The sequence below is a fragment of the Camelus bactrianus genome, chromosome 17 (assembly GCF_048773025.1).
Source record: "Camelus bactrianus isolate YW-2024 breed Bactrian camel chromosome 17, ASM4877302v1, whole genome shotgun sequence".
NCBI lineage: Eukaryota > Metazoa > Chordata > Mammalia > Artiodactyla > Camelidae > Camelus > Camelus bactrianus.
Window position 1 is genome coordinate 1480814 of NC_133555.1, and position 21291 is coordinate 1502104.

Genomic DNA, 21291 nt, shown 5'->3' on the forward strand with positions numbered 1-21291 from the left:
GGTTATTTTTCAATACTATTTGTTTTAACCATTAAAGCCATTGAACCTCATTACAGAATACTTGGAAAACGGGGAGAAGAAGGGAAAGTCACCCATCACAGAGATGCCATCATTTGTTAACATTTGGTGAAAACTCTCTCCCGCCGGGGCTGTAGTTACTGTTGCCTCCATGTTACACACCTGTGTCCTGGGACACGGCCCTAAGAGCATGACCTTCAGGAGGCTTTTTAAAGACTTCCTAGTGGACATCCTGTAGTCCCCTTGCCTCTTTTTTTTTTTGTGGTTTTATTGTGGTAAAATACGCATAGCATAAAACTGACCATCTTAGACATTTTTCAGTGTGCAGTCAGTGGCGCTAAGCACATTCACCTTACTGTGCAGCCATCATCACCATCTCCAGAACTTTCTCTTCTTTCCAAACTGAAACTCTGTCCCCATCAACCACTAACTCCCCAGCCCCTCCCCAGCCCCTGGCCCCACCATCCTACTGTCTCTGTGACTCTGACTCCTCCAGGGACCTCAGAAAAGTGGGATCTCACAGTATTCGTCTGTCACGGGCTCCTTCCACGGAGCACCGTGTCCTCAGGGTCCGCTCGCGCGGCAGCAGGTGTCAGAGGTCCCGTCTTTTTAAGGCGGTAAGAGTCTGTCGTACGGAGAGAGCGCGTTCTCTTTACGCGCTTGTCCACTCGTAGACGCCCGTGCTGTTTCCACCTTTTGGGTCCTGGGAATAGTGCTGCTGTGAACACAGACGGGCAAGCATCTGCTTGAGCCCCTGCCTTTAACTCCTTTTGAGTATATTCTCACCATGCTGTTCTTCTCAGCGTTTACATTGTAGCCAATCTCTTGGTTTTATAAACAATGATGTCCTGAACATCTCTGTGTCAGAGCCTCTTGCAAAAGGTATTTGGAAGAGTACCCGGCACTCGAGTCCTGGAATTGTTAGCTCAGGGCTCGTTCCACAGCACCGTCCCTCCCTGACCCAGGAGATTTTCCATCTTGCATGTTCAGCAATTTTTCCTTTCTTCTTTTTGTTTTCCTAGAAAGGCCAAACCTAACCACAGGGTTTGCGGTGTTCCTCTGCCAATTTATCTGTCGGGGAACCAACCTGGGTGACCCAGCTGGGTGGGTTGCAATGGATGGTTTCAAAACTAATCCTTGCTAAACTTGGAATGTGTAATAGAATACGTGTAATGTCAGGGCTCAAACTCCGTGTCCCCAAGACCCCGCCGGGCCTGGGCGTGAGAAGCCAGGCAGAGAGGAGGCGAGGCTCCCCAAGGAGAGAGAAGGGGAAAGGGCCCTGCAGCCGCCGTCCTCTCGGGGCCAGGTCTTCTGCCTATTTTTAAGTGTATCTCCTAATTTAAAATCATCCGCAACTCATTCATATTTTTGTAAAACATCATGCAGCCCAAACAAAACTCGTCCGCTGGCCTTGGATCTGAGCGGGCACTCCCACAGGGGTGCTAACTGCTCCCACCCCACGCGACTGGACACCCTCCACCCCGCGTTGATTCCGGTGCCTCCTTCGTCATCCATTCTCTTGTAAACAGTAGGGTCTCCCTCTGGCTTACTGGAGTCTGAGCCATTGATCTGCGTGTTCCTACAGCATAGCCCTGAGGTTTGAACGGCAGTGATCGTCAGGATCTTGTTTCCTACTGGAAAGCTCTACACACACACACACACACACACACACACACACACACACACACACACACACGCATGCACACCCCTCACTTTATTTTCCCTAATTTTCTGACTTGCTCTGCTAGTCTTGTTAGTTTTTCCAGATAAAGTTTGCAATCTTTTCATCTTTTTGCCTAAAAGCGAAACAAACCCAGTGGACTTCTGATCCTCCCGGCGCTGCTAGCTCAGGAGACCAGCCCCGCCGCTCTGGACAGTCCTGTTGTTTGTCTGCCTTCCCCTCAGGTGAGTTTGTCCTGTCAGGGGGGTGGTGGTCATTCCTCCCGAGCCCTGGTCCCCTGGGTGGGGGATCTGTTCTGTGGCCCTGGGGACTGGACGGCTGTTTTCCAGCGCTGGGTCACCAGGAGGAGGGAGGGGCTCTGGGGGGACAGAGCTGCTCTGCAAGAGTTACAAAGGGGGTTGGGGTCTTCCCACCGAAAATCAGCCCCACAGGAGGAAGGGAGGGCGCCCTGTGGCCAGCCCCACTGGGTGCAAACATGGAACAAAGGCCCACCCATCCCAGGCGCCCCGGCGCCGCCCGCAGAGTCATAAAGGCACCGTCGCCCTGCACGGCCCACCCACCCTGCCTGGAAGCTTTGAGGCCACAAAATCGAAACTGTTTCCCAGCACAATGACTGGGCAGTGGAGTCATTGTTAGGGGCAGGCTATTTAGCAGAGGTGGGAACAGAAGTTGTGGGAGCAGGGCTGCAGCCTGGTTCTGCTGGTCCGAGTGACTTGCTGGGACTTGAGCCCAGGCTCCTGGCTGCCCCTGCTCCTGGAGGTCCCCTTCCCACTCAGCCCCATCCCCACACCACGGCCTCCCAGCTCTGTCAGAGGCAGCCCCTACCCTGCAAGTGTCCAGGCAGCAGATTCACCCGAGCAAGGGTCTTGTGGGTTTCATTCCCCACCCGAACGCACAGAGCACACAGGCTGGTAAACCCGTGTGGCAGAAATGAATGGATCTGTTCAACAGACTTTGGGATGCACCTACCCCAGACCTGAGTTTTCAGAGAGAGGGGGGTCTGCTCATCTGCTTCTCTGGGGCCGGCGGGCTGGTTCTCAGCCCCTCCCCACTGCCAGGTACTGGGCGCTCCAGAAGTACTGGTTGGCAGGATGGAAGACAGCACTGGGAGTAACAGAGAAACAGAGCCTTTTCCACTAGCACTCTGGTTCTGGATTCTGGCCTGAGGTCCCGAGCCCAGCTCTAGACTCTGGGCCCACGTCCTCAGTACTAAGTTCTGGGTTCTGAGCTGCCAGCTAGGCTGTGGATTTGGGGGTCCACACCCAGTTCAGGGCTCTCTATTATGAGATCTGAATTCTGAGGTCCAGGTTCAGGGACCCAGTTCTTGGATGTAAGTTCTGGATTCTGAGTTCCCAGCCCTATGTTCTGGATTTGGGGATTAGGCTCTGTGCTCTGTTTTGGGCTCTGGTTCCTGAGTTCTGGGGTGCAGATTGTAGACTGTAAGCTGTGGATTCTGGGACCTGGCCCTGGGCTCTGGGCTGGGGCCAGGCGAATAGGCCCACTGGCAGAGTGGCCATGGTGCTCTGAACGTAAGCCCCCCAAGAGCAGAGATTCTTGCTTGTCTTATGCACCATGTGGCCTCCACACCCAGAACAGTGCCTGGCATCTAGGTGTTCAACACCTAGGAGGAGGCCACTCTGCTCTCAGAGCGACACACCTGGGTCGGAGCCTGCTTGCTCCAAGTCCCTGTTCCACGCTGAGAGGACGTGGGCAGGGTGGCTGTGGAGCACGAGGAGCAGGGCGCCCTGAGCCAGGGTCCCAGGGATGCTCCCCTCTCTGTCCCGATGCGGTGGGGCATCTGGGACCTGACGGAAGGCATGCCGGCTGGCACAGGACCCTTGCTTCCCAGCCCCGAGTGAGCGCCTTGCCTGCCCCAACAGTCTGGGATGAGAAGAGTGAAAGGAGAGCTCCCCGGACAGGGGGTGTCAGGGCCACGAGGGAACAAGGAGGCTGGCAGTCAGAAATACTCGTCATCGCGAGCACAGGGAACCCGAGAGGAGGAGGATCAGGGCCAGAAGAAGTCAGTCTGATCAGGGACAGATGACTCGAGTGACTTGTAATTAGGGACAGTAAAGCAGTGGGGAGATGATGTCATTCAGACATGACTTGATCACAGATCTTGGTGACCAGAGTGTTCGCTGACTGGATATGTCATTAATCACTGACCAGGGACACGGGGGACTGAGAATGTGGGTGCCAGGAGTGTTGGTGCCATGTCCTTGATGAGCAAGGGCAGAGGAGATATTGGTGATCAGACTCGGTGACTAGAGACACCCAGAGATCTTGGTGGTGTGTGATCTACTGGATCAAAGGCATTGATGGTTGGAGAAATTGGTGATCAGAGACACAGTGACTGGTGACCTTGATGATCAGGGAGGTTGGCGATTGGTGCTACTGGTGATTGGGGTGTAAGGGACACTGGTCATCAGGGACTCGAAAGGCAAGACGGATCAGCCATCACTGTCGCTGGGCCCTAGAGAGCTCGGTGATTGATGCTGAGCAGTCGGGGTTGTTGGAAACCAGAGTCACTGGTGACCACATTGGTAGAAAGTTTGATGGTAAGAAGATTCCGTGCTCAGGGACATGGGTCATTGCTGGTTAGAGATGTTAGTGATTGGAGACGAATGACCAAGGACGTTGTTCGGAAAACATTGGTGAGGAGAAATAGTGTGACTGGAGACACTGGAGGCCACAGATAAGTGACCAGATCTGTCACTGATTAGAAAACTGTTGATCAACGAGACTGGGGGATATGCTTCTGGATGACCTGGGACGTGAGGGACAGGGCGCGGTGGTGACCAACACACCAGTGACGGGAAGTCGGGTGGTAAGAGGAACCTGTGATCACAGACGTGGTGCAGAGAAGTGTTGGGGAGACAGACAGTGGTCACCAGAGATGCTGGGGACCAGACACACTGAACAGAAATACACACTGAATGGGAAGAGCTACCTGATGAGCAACAGGTGGGAGGAGATGTTCACAACCAGACACGTTGCTGGTGACAAGGACAGTTCCTCGGGACACCAGTGCTCACACTTTGTGGATGTCAGTGATCACATACATGCTGATCAGAGGCACTGATGAGCTACCGGTGATCACGTGTTGGCGGCCAGTTGTTAGTAATCAGAAGTCTCTGGTCACAGGCTCAGGTGATCTGACACTTCATTGATCAGGAATACCAGTCATGACAGCTATCGCCATGACCAGCACCACTGACTACAGCTGACAGCAGTCGGTGACACCAGTGGTCAAAGACACTGGTGATCAGGCTTGTCAGTGAGCAGGAATACTGGTGACTAGACAGACACAGGAGCTGATCAACACCTGGAGGAAGAGGACGGGAGCGGGAGGTGCGATCAGTCCTTGCTGGGCTCTGCATGAGCTCGGGTTGCGTCCTTAGGAAAAGGATCAGCATATGGACTAAAGGCGGCAGAAATCACAGCATTCCTGTGCCTGCCCGGGACCCACCCAGCCCCTGGGACCCCCGGTTATGTGGTAATAAGGAAATTCAGGGAGGAGCAGTTCAGGGAGGGGACGGTCAGGATCTCAGACCTGGGCCAGGCAGGGGCCCTTCCATCCCAATCAGCAGGTAAGAACTGGTCTGGGCTGGCTGACCTCCGTGCCCAGGACTCCGCAGCCTGGGCGCCCACAAGACAGGCCAGAGGCATCCACAAAAAGTATTTTATTATTCTGAACAGTATTCACTTTAAAGGAATAGGAAGATAGCATACAATTTTTACAGACAATATATAAATGTTGTACATAATTAACAATAACTTAGTTCACTAATCCAAAATAAAACAAGCCCAATAAAACATAAAACCAGAAAATACTGCCGATTCTTTTTCTTACGCGGATATTGGTACAAAATAAGTTACTTCTGGCTGCGGAGCCCGGCAGCGATCGCCCGCCCGTATTGCACTTGGCCAGCCGCGTCAGCACAGCCCGCTCCCCGGCCGGGCCCTCGCCGGCGCCGCACCCCACTGCCGCTGCACACACTCCCAGCTCAGACACAGTTATGTACAGCTGTACCTCGGGAAGGATCCAGACAGCCACTGCAGAGCAGAGCAGGACCCAGCAGGGCGTGGCCTCTCCCTCCGTCCTGGTCCTGGCTCTGACGCAGCCCCAGCTCCTGCCTTCGCCACCTGCCAGGCCACTGGAAGCCAAGGGCAGCCGAGGACCCCCTGGTCCCCCCCCAGCACCCCCCTGGCCCCCCACTCCTCAGCCCAGGGCTGTGGGGTCCAAGAACTTCTCCAAACATAATAGTGAAGCTACAGCCTTGGTTTGTCCACAGCAAGGGCTTTCATGGTGACATACAACTGACTGGACCCAAAAAGAGTTTAAAAATAAAACTAACTCATCAGCGAGTTAAGCTTATGCAGTTTTTTTTTTTAATATTTTTTCTTTTGTCTCAGATTTGGAGGGGAGGGGGTTGAGGGGTTAGCAGAAAAAGGACGTATATACACAGGGGTCTACCTGGCCGAAAAGGCAGGCTGTGGCTCAGCCCAAAAAGGGCACACAGGTCACACCAGCTTCAGCCTCCGGGCCAGGGGAACGATCTGGGAGATGTTTCCCCCCTCAAGAAAATGTTGTTTCCTTCCTGTGACCCAGCCCTGGCCTGGGAATCTGCGCGGGACCGCCTGTGATTGTCTCTGCCCTCCAGGGCCCTGCCTCCCTGGCCAGCACCGGCTCGGCCTCCCGGGCTGGACCGGCAGCCCCTCCTGGACTGGCCCCGCCCGGCCTGGGACCAGCTGTTCCAGAGAGGGAGCCAGAGGAGAGGGTGGGCTGAGGTCCCTGCAGACCTGCCCCCAGAGCCTGGCAAGCGGGCCAGCCAAGTGGCACTTGGCACCGAGGAAGACCCGAGAACGCGGGGCACCTCAGGCCTCCCAGGTCTCCCAGGCCTTGCTGGAAACAAGAGCAAAATAAATTACTTCTGCCCACTCCCCTCTTCTTCTGAAAACAGTTTCCTTCATTTGTCCCTTGCTGCCTCCCTTTATCTTCATAAAGTTGTCCTTTTTGCTCTCCAAACATCTGTCCATGGTGGAAACCGCACCTGGGTGGCAGCCAGGCCCAGGCGGCCTCCCAGCCCGCGGGAATCTTCACAGTGACGGCCGAGGGAGTGGAGCGCCCACGGGCAGGCGAGGCGGCCCGGGGCTCCGGCGGTGCTGCAAGGCCGGGCAGCTAAGGCTGGGTCCACCCGTCCTGGGAGCGCCTTCCTCGGCGTGGTCTGTCGGTTCGAGTGGGGCCGTCCCTAGCCCATGGCGGTCACCATGCTGGAGGGGTGGGGGTGGCCAAAGGAGAGGCTGGAGGAGGGGTGGATGGGCGTCGGGGTGGGCAAGATGTGTCCCGAGTGGCTGAAGGGCGGGAGGTGGCCCACAGGCGCCATGTGTCCGGCCAGGGCAGCCGCACTGAAGGGGGAGGCCTTCTCTTGCATACACTTGGACAGCTCCTCAAAGCACTCAGCCCCCTTCTTGCTCTTCTTGGACTTGTTGGACATCTTCCGGTTCCGGGTCTGGATGCCTTCCTTCTTCATGGTCAGCGGCCTGTTCACCTGGGAGCAACCGCAGAGACTTCAGGGGTGGAGTTCCCTTCCCAGAGCGAGACCCCCAGCCCCACCGCCAAATGCCCGCCATCCACCGGCGTGTCTCACAGCCTTGCTGCCCTGTGGGACAGAGCCGCACCCTGTAGGGCATTCAGGCCACCAAACGCCAGCACTGCCCCCCACTGACACAACCCACCGAAGACTCTGGCTTTAAGCAGAGGTACCACCTCCCTTGCCCTGCTGGCCCCTGCGGTGGGGCACATCCTCCTGGCCGCCTGGCCAGCTTGCCCCTCTTATGGGAAGTGTAGCAGCTTCCCAAGCCAAGCCACGCCGGAGACTGGCGGGGCCTCTCCCGGCAGCACAAAGCACAGGGGTCCCCGGGGAGGGTGGGGCGGGCCGGGCGGGCGGACTCACATTGTGCAGCTTGTAGTAGAGGCCACAGGCGTTGCAGACAGGGTCCCCGTTGGCGTTCCGGCGCCATAAGGTGGTGGTTGTAGTCTGACAATTCGCACAACAGGTGCCCGCTCTCCTGGCGGCCGACTGGGAGGGGAGGGGTGGCGTCAGCAGGCTGGGCTCCCACGACCCCCCGCGACCTCCCTCCCTGACCCTGGCTCCACCCCTGGCCCCCACCAACGTGGCCTGGGAGCGGCAAATGTCACAGGGGGATCAAGGCATCTCAGGGCCGTGGAATTTTAGAATCTGAGACCTAAGCCATCACACAGCTTTAGAATAAAGGGCTCTCAGGGGTCTGATCGCAGAATCAAGGGGGTCTGAAGAGCTGGAAGCAAACACTGGTCCACCTCCCGCAACCGCCAAACAAGCTAGCGCTTCGGATAGGCAAACTGAGACCCTGAGAAGGGCTCTTCAGTTCAGAAGGCTGGCTGGTTCCCACAGGACACTTGGGTCTGGAGCTGCGTTCCCACAAAATCCATAAGGCTGGGCTCGTCCGCCTCCCTGAGGCCAGAGGAGGGGGCACCGTGTAGCTGCCGGGGGCGGGAGCGTGAAGCGCTCTGGGAGCCTAGAGCAGCTCCGTGCAGTTCAGTAGCCACTGGCCATGTGGCTATTCCAGTTGAACTGAACTACAATTTAATAAAATTGGAAACTCAACTCCTTCAATGGCACCAACCACGTTTCAAGGGGTCAACAGTCACAATACGAGCTAGAGGCAACCCTAGTGAGCCAGGTGGAGCTAGAAAATTTCCAGCACTGCAGGTTTTCTGGACAATACTGGCCTATCTGCCCAGCACCCTGTACCCCAAACCTCAGCACTCTAACTGCCCCCCAGACCCTCAGGGCAGAGGGGACCTGGAAAGGAGTGTCTGGTTTCTGGAGAAGAGAGCCGAAGGCGCCTGAGAGGCCAGGTAAAGGGGTCTTTACCCAGGAAAGCAGACTCTGGCTCCCGGGTCCAGCAGCCCAGCCCCACAACACTTCCCAGGGAACCGCGGGCAGCCGGGGTGGGGGCCGCGCGGCCAGCAGAGGCTGCAATGGCCCCAGGCCCGAGGCTGGCTGCAGCCAGGGGGGCGGGGAGGGGTGAGGGTGAGTAAGCAGCCTGAAGCTGGAATTCTGACTCAGGGGCCAACCCCGCATCCTCCGGCCAGCCGCCACCCGCCCTCACTCCAGGAGGGAAAAAGGGGGCCCCCAAAGCGGCCAGCGATTTAAGCCTCATAAATCACTTCGCCCTGAAAAAATATATTTATTATTCTTAGCATTTTACGCATTATTTGCAGAGTAGAGGGTATTAGAAATTTCAAAACAGCCCAGCGAGAGGCAGGACTGAGCCGAGGAGAGACTCTAAAAACTCGCAGAGTCCGGAAACAGATACACAGAGTTTCCTTATCTTCAGGCTGCAGATGTCCGGATAGGAAACTCCGGCAGGAGATCCGAAAGGGCATTTTTTTAAATCACTCAAATGAAAATACACAGTATAGGTGACTCCATGGAAAAATAATAAAGAGCAGGTTTTTTTGGTGGTTGGTGTGTTTTATTTAAATAAGCGTAGGGAGATTGTGTGCTGGGAAGCCAGTGAGAGCAGCCCTCAGCCACAGGGAAAATTACTTCATGGCCCTATTTTTAAAAGGAGTTGCACAGAGGCCAGGGGACAGGAGCCGGGCCCCGGGACGCTCAGCTTTGGGGACCCCTGAGGGCACCTGGTGGGCTGCAGAAGGGACACCCGATCAGAAAAACTCTAGCCTAAGAGAAGGGCAACCTCAGCTGACATCCCAGTGATTTTAATGATAAAAGACTTTAAGTAACAAACCATCTGCGTTCGAAGGTTTTTTCCTAAATTAATGGCCCAGGCAGGGTGCGGTCCCCAGCGCCCCCACCCCCGCCGCCGCCCCAACTCCTACCAGTCTCCGCTTGGGCTTGATGAGCGGCCGGTTCTGCCCGTTCATCTTGTGATAGAGCCCGCAGGCGTTGCACAGGTAGTGGCCGGTGCCGTCTCGCCGCCAGAGAGGGGTGGCTGTGGCCCCACAGTTGACACACTCCCGACCTTCTGAAAGGGGAGAGGGGAGACACAGGGCTGGCTCAACAGACAAGGTCAGGGGAGGGAGCTGGCGGGCGGCAACAGTCTGGCCGGCCTGCCCGGCCAGGCTGCTTCAGGGGGTGACTTTCTGCTCCAGCCCGGCAGGAAGAAGGACCCGGGAGACAGAATTCGGGGAGTCTTTTAAGGCCAAACCTCCCTCTTCAAGACCTTCTCTAAAAGGAAGGGAAACGAGGCCCCAGGGATTCTCAGCACGGCCAGGAAAGGGTATTTACAGCAAACTTTGCCGTTGGCGGCAGGGCAGGGGCAGGAGTCACTGGCTCAAGCCGGCTGGGCCAGAGGATCGGCCCCCTTTCTAGTCCCTCTCCTCTCGTCCCCAGCCTTTCTCCCCAGCGGCGTCTGCATCTCCCGAGTCTGCTTCCCGTCCTGGGCCCCCACCCCTGCCCCGTCTTTCTGCTCTCCCTCCGTCTGCCCATCCGTCCGTCCGTCCGTCCCTCTGGCCATCCAGGGTCACTTCCTTCTTTCTCCCCGACCTCCCCGCCTTCCGCTGAGGCCCTGGACTGGGATCGACGTTGCTGCTCTTTGAAACGAAATAAATAGTAAGCCCTTTCGTTTTTAGACTAAGTAGACGAAGTGCCCTTGGTCTGTTGCTGGGGTGGTGGTTTTTGTTTTGTTGTTGTTAAAAGACCATCTGGAATTCAGATAGAACGTAAAACAAATCTGGGAGAAAAGACTAATCAAAGGCAAGCTAGCTGGTCTGAGCAAAACGGGCCGAGGTGGGACTGAGGGAGGCGCTGGCCGCGGCAGGGCCAAGCCCAGAGCTGTCTTCGCGTTGTGCCACCCAGGACGTTTCCCCCCATTTAGTTTAAACTAAATCGTCAGTCTATAAGGGCAAGAGAATGTGGTTTCTGGACTCAGGAGTTCAAGTTTTTAAAAATCTTCCTCTCCCCCGGCCTAAAGGGACTGGAAGGAGGTGTGGACAGCAGGAGCCCACACCAGCCACAGCATCTTCTCTGCGGCCAATTCTTGGACAAACCCAGCCCGGCCACAGCCAGTTCCCGCAGCAAAGGGGCAGAGGCACCTCCAGCGCCATCCCCTCACTCCGGCCCTCAGGGAGGGAGAGTGAAGGACACGCCAGGGGGCAGGGAGTGCGAACTGGTCCTAGGAGTTCTGCCTCAGGGGAAATCTCCCAGGAAGATAGGGAGCTATCGAAATCCCAAGATCAGAATGATTGAGCTGGAGATCCGGATTCCTCAAGGGTCTGGAGCCTCTAGAGTGCACCCCAGCACGCACACACGCTCACCAACACACGTACACACACGTATACACCGCCTCACTGCTCTCCCCTGGGTTCTGCACTCTCGAACACGCTAAGTCGTGAGACTGCTCGAATTTTCACTTAAGAGTCTGGGAGGGGAAGGGGGGAATTCCCATTCTGTGTTCTGGTCGGGCTGTGGCCAACCTTGGAGGGGATGAGGAGGAGTGGGGAGGCGAAATAAACTTTGGAGCCACCAGGAACCCTCAAGAAAAGGATGAGAGTTTTAGGGCCCCTTTCCCACCACTCTGGGGTCCCAAGCATCTGTTAGGGGCTGTTAGAGACTGACGTCACCAGATCCGGGAGACTGCCATTGCCCCGTCTCCCACATCACAGCCCCTCCCCCCAAGAGCACAGACAATCCCCACTCCCACTAGGTGCCGGCACCTGCCTTTACCTGAGCAGGAGCGTGCCTTGCTCCGCTGCTTGGGGGTGAAGCTGGAGGCAGGGCCACCCAGGAAACCTCCAGGGTGGAAGAGTCCGCTGCTGTAGTCGTGGGCGGCAGCTGGCACGTAGGAGGGGTAGGTCGGGATGGGGTGGTGTGTGGCAGGCTGGGTGCCCATGGCAGCCAGGCCCGGCCGCAGGGGACTGCCGCTTTCCATCTTCATACTCTCGGTCAGAGACACCTGGTACTTGACGCCATCCTTGTCCTCCCCCCGGGCCGCACTACCCCCTGCAGAAGAGGAGGCTGGGGAGGCAGCCCCAGTGGTGCTAGGGTCGGGAGACACTTCCTTGGGTGGCGTGGGTGGGAAGCCGAAGAGGTGGGAGCCAGAATGGGCCGCCGTGGGGGTGAGGGAGGCCACAGAGCTACCACTGCCTCCCCCGCTCCCGCTCCCTGCCCCTGGGTACACGGAGAGGGGGCCTCCAGGGCCTCCAGCAGCGGAGGGGTGCAGTGGCGTCTTGGAGAAGGGGCTCACGGTCCAGGGGTTGTGGTGGTGCGCTGCCGCTGAGAGGGCTGCTTTGCCCCCATCCAGCCAGGGCAGCCCAGGGCTGTGCAACAAGTGTGGGCGGCACATCTGGCCTCCGGTCAGGCGGGCTGCTGGGGGAGGGAGAGGGGTCAGGGTGCCAGACCAGCCAAGCCAGGTCACAGATACGAAGGGGCACAATACGCAACAATCGAGTGACCCCTCCCCAAAGAAAACCAGAAACATAACACCCCAACCGGCAACAATCAGGAATGTCAGTGCAGAGCTGAAGGACTAGTGGCACAGAAGGGACCCCCCTGGACAGGGCCTGGAGGGAACCCCCACAGGCCAGCTGGAAATGGGCAGAAAATCTATGGGGCCCAGATACTCCCCAAGAGGCCGCTGTCCCCATCTCTCCCGCCCGGATTTCTTAGCAGCTCCTATTCCTGCGGATACCACATCCGGGAAGCAAGCAGCCGGGCCCTCCTCCTCTCCCGCGCCAGGCGCACGGCGCCTGGCCTCCCAGTCACCCACCGGCCCTGGGCTCACCGTGCGCGGGGCTGTAGGAGACGCGCGCTCGAGCGTGGGCCGGGTTAGCGTAGTAGGGGTTGCCCTGCGAGTCGAGGTGGTTGAAGAAGACGTCCACCTCGTCGGGAGGCAGCAGCTGCGCAGGCTCCATGTAGTTGTGAGCCAGGCCCGGGTGGTGCGAGTCGGGGTGCTGCGCATTCAACACGGCGGGGTGCGCCATCCAGCGCGGCTGCTCGGGCGCCACCTCCATGGCCGGCGTCGGAGGCTGGGGATCTGGGTGGAGGCGGTGGCGGCGTCCCTGTACGACGGAAGGGGGCGTGAGGGGCGCCGCCAAGGCCCGACAACCCCAAAGTCCCGCCACGCGGCGTCCCGCGGGGCGTTGCGCCCCAGCCGAGCTCAGCCGCGACCAGTCCCGGGTGGGAGGAAAGCCCAAAGCTCAAAACGAAAGGAGGGCGCGGGAGAGGGTGCAGCCACGCACACTCACATGGTAACCCCGGTCCCAGAGCCACACACTCGTGCGCACGGGGTCACACGCAGGGACAAGCCCCAACGCCAGTAACCCCAACTAAAAGCGCTTTAGTCAGACACTCATCCCCCACCCCCACCATCCCGGCACACAAACACCTAAACACAGACTAAAAGTTGACGCCAGGCGCCCGGGCATCCACTGGGGCACACGAGCCTAAGGACACGCACAAACCTACACTTGGAGCCGATACACAGACAGACCTCGACTTCCCCCCGCAAAAAAACCACGCACACGCAGCCCCGTCGACCCAGAACCAGCCCCCGCGTACACTCTGGCGGCACAATCAGGACCTTTCACCGAGGCACACCAAAGCAGTCACCAGCAGCCTGGCCCGGGTCCCCAGGTCCCGCAGTGACCTCTCAGAGCCCGGAGCGCCCCAGGCCCTCGGCCAGCTCTCTCACCCCAAACTTACACACGCAGCGCCGCGGGGAGAGGGGCGCGGCCTCGGAGCGGGCAGCACCGGCTGAAGCCCCGGGGATGGCAGGCTCAGGGACAGCGCGTCGGGCGGCTGGCGGGGTTCACGGGGTGGATGTGGGGGGCAGCGCGCGCCTCGGCCTCCGGCCCGCCGGGCTCCGGCCCCTCGGCATCCTCCGGCCGCCCTGGCGCCAGCTCGCGACTCCTGCACAGACATGAAGCGGGGGCCGCGCACGCCTAAGAAGCCCGCGCCAGCCAATCAGCGCCGCGCGCCTCCCAGCCTCCGCCCCTCATTGGCTGGGCCCGCAACTCCCGGTCCGCTGGACTCCCGGACTGACCCGCGGGCCTGCCCCTCTGCGCCTGCCGGCCCCCTCCCCGCGCCCTCCCGGCGGCCCCTGCTGCCGATGCCCCCCCCCACGCCACCCGTACCCCTCAGGCCGACTGCTGCGCCCCCTCTTGCAGACACTCTCGGTCCCCCTCACCCCTGGGCCCTCCTCTCAGTAACTAACCTCCAACTGGGCCCCCTCCCCGGGAGCCTGGGCCGCGCACCCTCTGGGTGTCTGGTTGTCCTCTCCCTGGGACCCCAGCCCTTCCAGTCTCTCGGATCCCACCTCCTTTACCACTGAACGTGGTCAGTGGCTGTCCAACTACCTACCCAGACCGTTCCCTTCCCCAGCTCGGGCTCTGGTCGGGCAGGGGTTGGGTAGGCTGCTGTGGGACAGAAGGAGCGGTGAGGGGCAAGAACTACTGGGTCCCCGAGGGCATCTGGGCCTCGGACAAGAGGCCGCTTAGGACTGCTTGACCTGAAGGAGGTGGACTGGCTGGAGGCTCCGGAGAGGGGGAAGGGGCGTCCCCTTCCCGGGCGTGGCCTTAGCAGACCAACGGGCCGAATTGCCTGGGGCGAGGCCGTGGAGACCCGGACTGGCGCCGGCGCCGGCTCGAAGGAGACGCCTCCGGGCAGGAGGAGGCATTTTTTTCCTCCAGGGGGTCCCTAGGGTAGCCCCCAGGGAGAGGGAGACAGTGGTCTGAGAACTTTGTCCCCTAAGTCACCTGGAACTGCTCCCCACACACCTCCAGTCCACAGACCCAGCTCTGTGTATGAAATGGGCCCGGTGCACTCTCTCTGCTCTCTCCCATTGCACAGACGGAGGAGACCGAGGCTGGAGGGGGGCCTGTGGCCCAGCGAGGGGTCGAGAACAAAGAAATGTGGGGGAACTGAGACAGGTGCGGGGGTAGTGGGGGGCAATTAGCATCCTCCAGCCCCTGTTCCCTCGCTGGGTCTGCAGCTCTTGGGGTAGAAGCCCAGAGGGATCCTAGGTGGGTCCCAAGCAGGGGAGAGGGCAGGGGTCCTGGCCACCCCCAGGAAGGTTGGGGGAGGGGCGGCGGGATTGACAGTCGGTAATTGGGTAACTGGAGGCGGCTTCTCCGGCCGGGCAGCCCCGCCACCGCGACGCCGGGCCCCTGACGTCACCCAATTCGCCAGGAAATGAACTTTTTAATAATCCGAGGAGGGAGGAAAGCCCTCGGTCCCCTCGGCTCGGGGGGCACCCGCCAAGGCTCAGCTCCGCCGGCGCGCCCCAATCACCCTCTCCCAGGCCAGCTCTGGCAGCGCCAAGGGGGCGCGGGCCCGGGCTGGGGGCCTCCTCCTGCCTCTGCGTTCGGCGGTCTGGTCTATCAGTCTGCCCGAGGCCCTGGCGCAGGTAAAGGGGGCCGGGGGCGCGGGGCCGGCTCCTGCTGGGAATCCGCTCTTCTCGGACTCTCGGGGACCCATCTGCCCTGGCTGTCCGCTGTGCCTCCCGCTCCGCTCCACTCCGTGGCGCGCGGGGCCCGGGCTTCTCGGAACTCCGCTCCGCGGGAGAGGAGGCCGGCGCTTGCCGGGTAAGGCGCGCCGGGACCGGGAACTGGAGTGCGAGGCCGCGGGCGCCGGGCCTCTGCAGCCGGACCGGGCAGGTGAGCGGCCTCCGTACCTCCCGCTTCGCGCTCCCCGGAACGCGTGCTGTCTGGCCCGGACCCGCTGTCTCTCGGTAAGTCTGTCTCTCCTCCCCGCCTTTAGCTTTACGATTCACCAACGCGTAAAAAGCGATCGTCGCGAAGCCTCCAGCCTGTTTTGCCGCCTCGGCGCCCAGCAGGAGCTTCTCAAAGACAACGCGGCCCCGGGGACAATCCCTGGTGTCCGGCAAGGCTGCCCCGCTGGCGCGCGAACCCCGGGACCCAGCGCCGGAGGCTCCCGGCCCGCTGGCCGGCCGCGAAGCGGTGAACGCGGGAGCCGAGCTGAAGCTTCACGCGGGGCCGCGGCCGGCGCCTCGGCTCGCAGGGCGGTGGACGTTCCTAGCCCTCGGGAAAACAGGTAATTCACCTTTTTCCCCCAAAAGCGTGGTTCAGCTTATCCCCGGTCCTGGCTAGTTCTGCAGTTTCATCACTGCGAGCTCGGCTTCAAGCTCCTCCGGGACAGCCTGAAGCCCCTCCGGGGCAGCGTCAAGCCACCACAAGAGTGGAGGTGACTCGCCCGACAGGGCCCCTGCCCGCACGGCAGCCTTGGGCTGCCCGCCGGCCTGGTGTAGCACAGAGCGCAGGCGGGGATTTAACTACCCCGCTCGGCGGCTCAGAAAAGCGCTGCGAAGAGGAGCTTAGCAGGGCAGTTAAGCAGTGCTCCATCGGGGGACTCGGGAGAGCCACACCAGCCCTCCTTCCCGCAATCCAGGCCTGAGAAAAGGGAAAGCGGAACCCTGCCAGGTCTCCTGGGGCCATGGGGCTGCCTTCCTCCAAAAGGAAGGCAGGCAGCGGGCTTGGCTGAGGCCTCCACATTGACTGGAGCTCCTGCGTTGGACGCGGGACTGCTACGCTCTCCTGCAGGAAAGAACCCGCCTGGGAGAGAAAAACGGGCACCAAGGCAGCAGGGCGCCCAGCTGGCCAATAAAGGGGGAGCGCCGCTCTCAAGTGTGTCTGCCAGATGGACCGGTGGAGGCTAACCAGGTGCCCTGTCCACTGGGTAGCGGAGGCCATCCGATCACTTCTGCCAGGACAAACATCTGGGGAGGGTTAGGGCAGCTCCCAGGATCGACTAGGGTTGGGTGGGCATCCTTGGGGCTGAGGAGAGCAGATTTATTTCCGTTTTCAGCCTTGGACTTTGGGGTCTCCAGAACATCTTTGGAGGGACACATTCCCTTTTTTTTTTTTTTTTTTGGTCCGTTCCCAAGGCTTGTTGCAAACGTGGGCGCTGCCCTTTGGTCACACTAAGAAGCTATCACTTTCCTTACATGGGAACAAGATTTCACGAAGGACTGGAAGGGCTGTAGTGAAACTGAATTTTCTAACAGCCTTTTTCAAATGACCGGAGATTTCCAGCTGGAGGGTTGGAGCTGCCCCGGTGCTTTCTCGGGGAGCTGGGGCTGCAGAGACCCAAAGCCCTCTTGGCCCAGGCTGGGCACTCAGCTGCCCAGGTCTTCCCTGTCCAGCGCGACTCCCCACCCCTCCCTGCCCTTTGTTTAAACTTTGCTCACCAGAGGCGGCCCCTCTGGGACCAGAAGTTTGCCCTCTCTTTGTAACCTAATTCTTCTCGCCTTTTCCTATGGGCATCTAATTGGCCAGCAGTGGAAGGGATGTTCAAAGAAATCCGATTGCTTAGGGGTTGCCTTCCATAGGGATATTTACTTTGCAACCCAGGCCCTCCTAGCCCCACACCGGCAATGTGCCTTGAGGGGTACTGAGGAGGAAGGGGGGCCGCTTTGGCCAGAGGAGTTCAGAAGTCCCCACTAAGGCAAGGCCTCGTATCTTCTCAGGCCTCAGCCACCCTCCAGAGGGGTTCAGCAGCCCCCCCCCACTCTTTTGGGTTCACTTCCAGTCCCTCAAATCTGAAGTCTCCCTCTCCCCTGGCCTCCATGCTACCCCTCCAACCCCCATCCATTTTCTGGGCCTTTTTGAATTGTAAAGACCTGGGACCAACGTTCTAGTCGTGTCAGGGCCTCGACGATCCCGGATCTCCTTACCAGGTTCCAACTGCCACCTCCAAGCCTGACAGCCTCCCCCAGGGGCCCTGCAGAGACCTGCAGAAATCGGCTGCGTTTCTCCCTCCTCCACGAACTGCCACAGTTTGTTCAGAGGCCTGACAGCCCAGCGGCCCAGCAGCATGACAACTGGTAAATCCGTTTCGTTAGATGCAATTTGTTTGCAATTTGTCAACCCGGCTGGGAAACGCTCTGCAGACTCCTGGGCAGCCGCATTGGCCCTACCTGCTCCTCGAATCCTGCCTACTCTTGAACGAACCCAAGTGCGAGGTGCCTGCGTAGACCTGGAGCTCACCACCAGATGTTCCCGACCCCGGGAGATGTGGCTTTTTCCAAAACAACGAATTTCCTTCCGTGTTTTCCGGGAAAGGAGCAGCCGCCACACCCGGGGGCCCTGAACGCCAGACCGTTCCCCTTGCGGTTGGGGCAACCTGGAGTTCAAGCCTGGCCGCCGCTGAAGGATTCTAAATGCTCTAGGTCCAGACAAACCCAGACCGCCGCTGTCTACGCCTCCCTGCGGCAGATCCCTGAGCCCGCGGAGCCCCATTCTTATTGAAATCCCTCTAAAAGGATTCCGAGTCTGGCTCGGGGAAGGGGGGAGACTTCCAGACCCCGTGCTCTCCCCCACCCGCACCCCAGCCACACAGGATAAAGGGCCGCAGGGCGCGGCCCGCGGGGGCGCACGCAGGAGCGCGCCGGGTTAAGCCGCGCAAAGCCGGCGCACGGGACCAACCGGCAGGTGCAGCCGCCTCTTGGCGCCCCGGCTCGGGCGCATCATCGCCGCGGCCCGGAGGTGGGGGACGGCCGAGACAAAGGCCCCAGCTCTCGTGCCGGGAATGGGGGAGCTTTGCGTCTCTCGAATAACCGGGGCTCGTGGCCTATGGCTCCGTCCGAGAAGTGGGAAGGCGGGAAGCCCTGTCCCCAGCTCCCCAAACCCTCCCTCAGATTTAGGACCCTGTGACTTGGGGTTTGAGCCGCTGGTAGGGCCAGGGCGAGCCCCTAAGGCCACATATCAGGAGCCACCAGGCCAGACAGACCGTGCGATTCTGGTACCGGGTGGGCCGAGCCTGGGGGCTGGAAGGGCCCTGGCCAGGGGGAGAAAGGGGACTTACCCAGCGAGATGCGGCGGGCGGCGCCCCCGGGCGGACAGGGCCGGAGCGGAGCGGGGCGCGCTGCGCGGTGTGTGGCGAGCCGGGCCCACAGGACCCCGAGCTGGCTAGCAGCGTTCACCAGCGCGGCCCGGGCGGTGCGCTGAGCGGCCGCATGGTGCGCGGCTGGCCGCTTTTGTTCGCCCGGTGGACGGCAGGGGCCGGCTGGGGTGGAGGCGACCGCAGCCAGGAGATAGGGACTTCAGAGGCGAGCCCCGGCGGCACTGGCCCCAACACCTCTCTCTCGCTCCTGCTGCCTCTCCCTCCCCGCGGCCACAGAGGCTCTGCTTTTATTTCGACAGCACTTTGCGGGGGGGGGGGGGGGGGAGCGCGCCACAGGGGGGCAGGAGGGTGCCCGGGGCTCTGCGCCCGGTCTCTCTGGTCCAGCCGCCGGGCGGCAGGCCCAGGGCAGCAAGCACTCAGGGCGCACACACCCTACTCCCCTCTACTCCAGACTGCTCCTGCCCTTGCAGGGGCACACACACAGGCGCACCCCTGCTCTCAGGGTTGCGTGCTCAGAGAGCCCGAACACGGGCTGAGACTGAGACTCTCTCCCCAGGGGCCTGAAGAGCCGTGGGCACACGCGCTCACACACGCACGCACACAGCACACAGACACGTGCTCCTCCCTCTCCAACCCGCCTTCAGGGTGCTTACACAGACACACACAGATCTGTGCACACGCATTAACGCACACAGCTGTGGCTGCGTGGCCATCCTCAGACAGGAGATCTGGGTCACACCGATGTGTATGCACACGCTCAAAGCTGGCTGGAAATGCTGGCGCGCGCACACAACTCCCTCACTTTCAGGCAGATTTGGCTCAGTGTAGACACAGCCCCTCTCCCATTCCCGCTGATACCCCACCCCAGTTCTCCAACTCCAGAGCACACCAGAGCATTCTGAAGTGGAGTCTGAGGCATCTCCCTGACTCACCCTAAAAGAAGCTCACATGGGGAAGAAAAGGGCAGGACGTAGAAGCTGCTTTCTCCTTGGAAGCCTGGGTGGAGGAGTTGGAATGTGGGAGCCTTCACCCCAAGAAACTCTCCGGTTTGGGAGGCAAGGAAGTCTAGTCCTTGAACTTTCAAAGTTCCTACCAGGAGATTCAACACGGCAGCTGGAGCCCCATTCCCGGGAGAGTGAACATGCCCTGAGGTCCTTGGGCCCAAAGAGAAAGTGCTTCACCTGGAGGGAGTGAGAAGTCCCTGGGCCGGGCGTGTCCAGAGAGGAGGTGTGGTATGAACGGCCTGCCATCTCTGTGGGCATCTGCTGTTTGTGGGTCTTCCTTTGAAGCTGATGGTGACTGCTGAATGTGCATCTGCTCTGTTCTGAGTGCCGCGCACGCGCGTGTGTGTGTGCGTACGCGTGCACGTGCACACACTTGTGAGCACATGGAAAGTCTGCAAAACTGAGTCTATTAGTATGTCTGTTGGTTCCTGTGGGCCCCTTAGAGTTTGTGTAATGTGTGTGGTTATTTCAGAGTGTGACCCCATCAGTGCACTGGATGTGTGTCCCTGGGGCTCCATATCTGTGAGATCATTGTGCCCATGAATCTTGTGATGAGAAGTGGGTACTTCCAAGTGTTTTTCTATAAATTGGTGTTTCCCTGTGTGGGTCGGTAGCAGTGTGTGTCTGGATATCCCGTGTCTATGAATTGGAGTGTGGTGGGTGCGTGTCTGTCTTTAACAGCATAGGCATGGGTGTGTGTCATTGTATCTTTGAACGGATGGAGGATGTATCCAAGTGTGCGTGTGTGTCTGGGTGTAGCTCCATGCACAGACTTATGTGTGTTGGGTTGGGAGTTTGTGTCCGGGGTGTGGGCTACTGTGTGTATGAATACACCTTTGAACTGTGTGAGTTTCTCTACCGAGCAGTACTGTGTGTCTGTGGCCTGTGGAGGAGCGTGTCCCTGGGCGACACAGTACGTGTGTCTTCCCAGATTGCCCGCCGTCCGCATCTTCCTTAACTGGCAGGGCAGGCAGCCAACGGAGCTCCGGGGTGCCATTTGCGGGGCACTTTCTGTCTGTCTGTGGGAGGGGAGATGAGCTGATAAGGCTTATCTGCCGACGCCAGCACCATGCTGAATAACTGCTCTAATGAGGTGGCTTCGCCGGGACCATCGGCTCCCAAGGCCCCCAGCCTCACTGCGGGGGAACAGGGGAGCCAGTCCTGGGGCATCGGAGCACACCCCCATGAACCCAGCAGGGGCTGAGTGTCCTCAGGGCCTTTCCTAGTTCTGCCCTATGTCCTTGGGGGGTGGGGGTCTAGGCCTTGTACTCCCCACCCCACCTGCCATCTGCCTGCTAGGCTGGGCTGGCCAGAGCCAGCTGAAGCCCCCCAGCCTCTGGTCAGCAGTCAGGAAGATGGCTTGAGAGGGCAGGAGGTGTGAAGCCTGGAGAAGCAGGGCCCTCTGGGGTGGACTGAGAGACATGGAGGCCCTGTGATAGAGAGACAGGTTGGGGGACAAGACGGGGAGACCCAAGGACAGATTTTTAAAAGCAACAATGGTAGAGGGACTGGTGGGGAGGGGAAGGGTGGGTTGGGGACACTCAGGAGTGGGCAGAAACAAACAACTAAAAAACTAAAAAGTGCCAGAAAGGGTGGAAAAGATGGGAACCAAAACAGTGAAATTGTTAGCCAGAGAGATGTGGACAGAGACAAAAGAGATACAGAAAGGAGACAAAAATAGAGATGGGGAGAGAGGAGAGACCCTTGGGGAGGGGAG

General features: G+C 59.7%; 1 protein-coding gene across 4 annotated transcripts; it reads right to left on the reverse strand.

Moving 5' to 3' along the window:
• Positions 1–5367: 5367 nt before the first annotated feature.
• GATA2 (GATA binding protein 2) lies at positions 5368–19057 on the reverse strand. 4 transcript variants are annotated; one of them, XM_074344201.1, is made up of 7 exons: positions 18532–19056; positions 13414–13620; positions 12494–12770; positions 11437–12078; positions 9591–9736; positions 7657–7782; positions 5368–7251 (listed from the first exon to the last, which is right to left on the reverse strand). In XM_074344201.1, exons 3-7 carry the CDS (start codon positions 12720–12722, stop codon positions 6952–6954), a joined length of 1443 nt encoding a protein of 480 aa, XP_074200302.1. In that variant the 5' UTR covers positions 12723–12770; positions 13414–13620; positions 18532–19056; the 3' UTR covers positions 5368–6951. The 4 variants fall into 4 exon arrangements, with proteins under 4 accessions (XP_074200302.1, XP_074200305.1, XP_074200303.1 ...); XM_074344204.1 differs by having other exon boundaries at positions 11437–12075; positions 18532–19055; XM_074344202.1 differs by lacking the exon at positions 18532–19056 and adding an exon at positions 13925–13945.
• Between the last annotated feature and the right edge of the window lie 2234 nt (positions 19058–21291).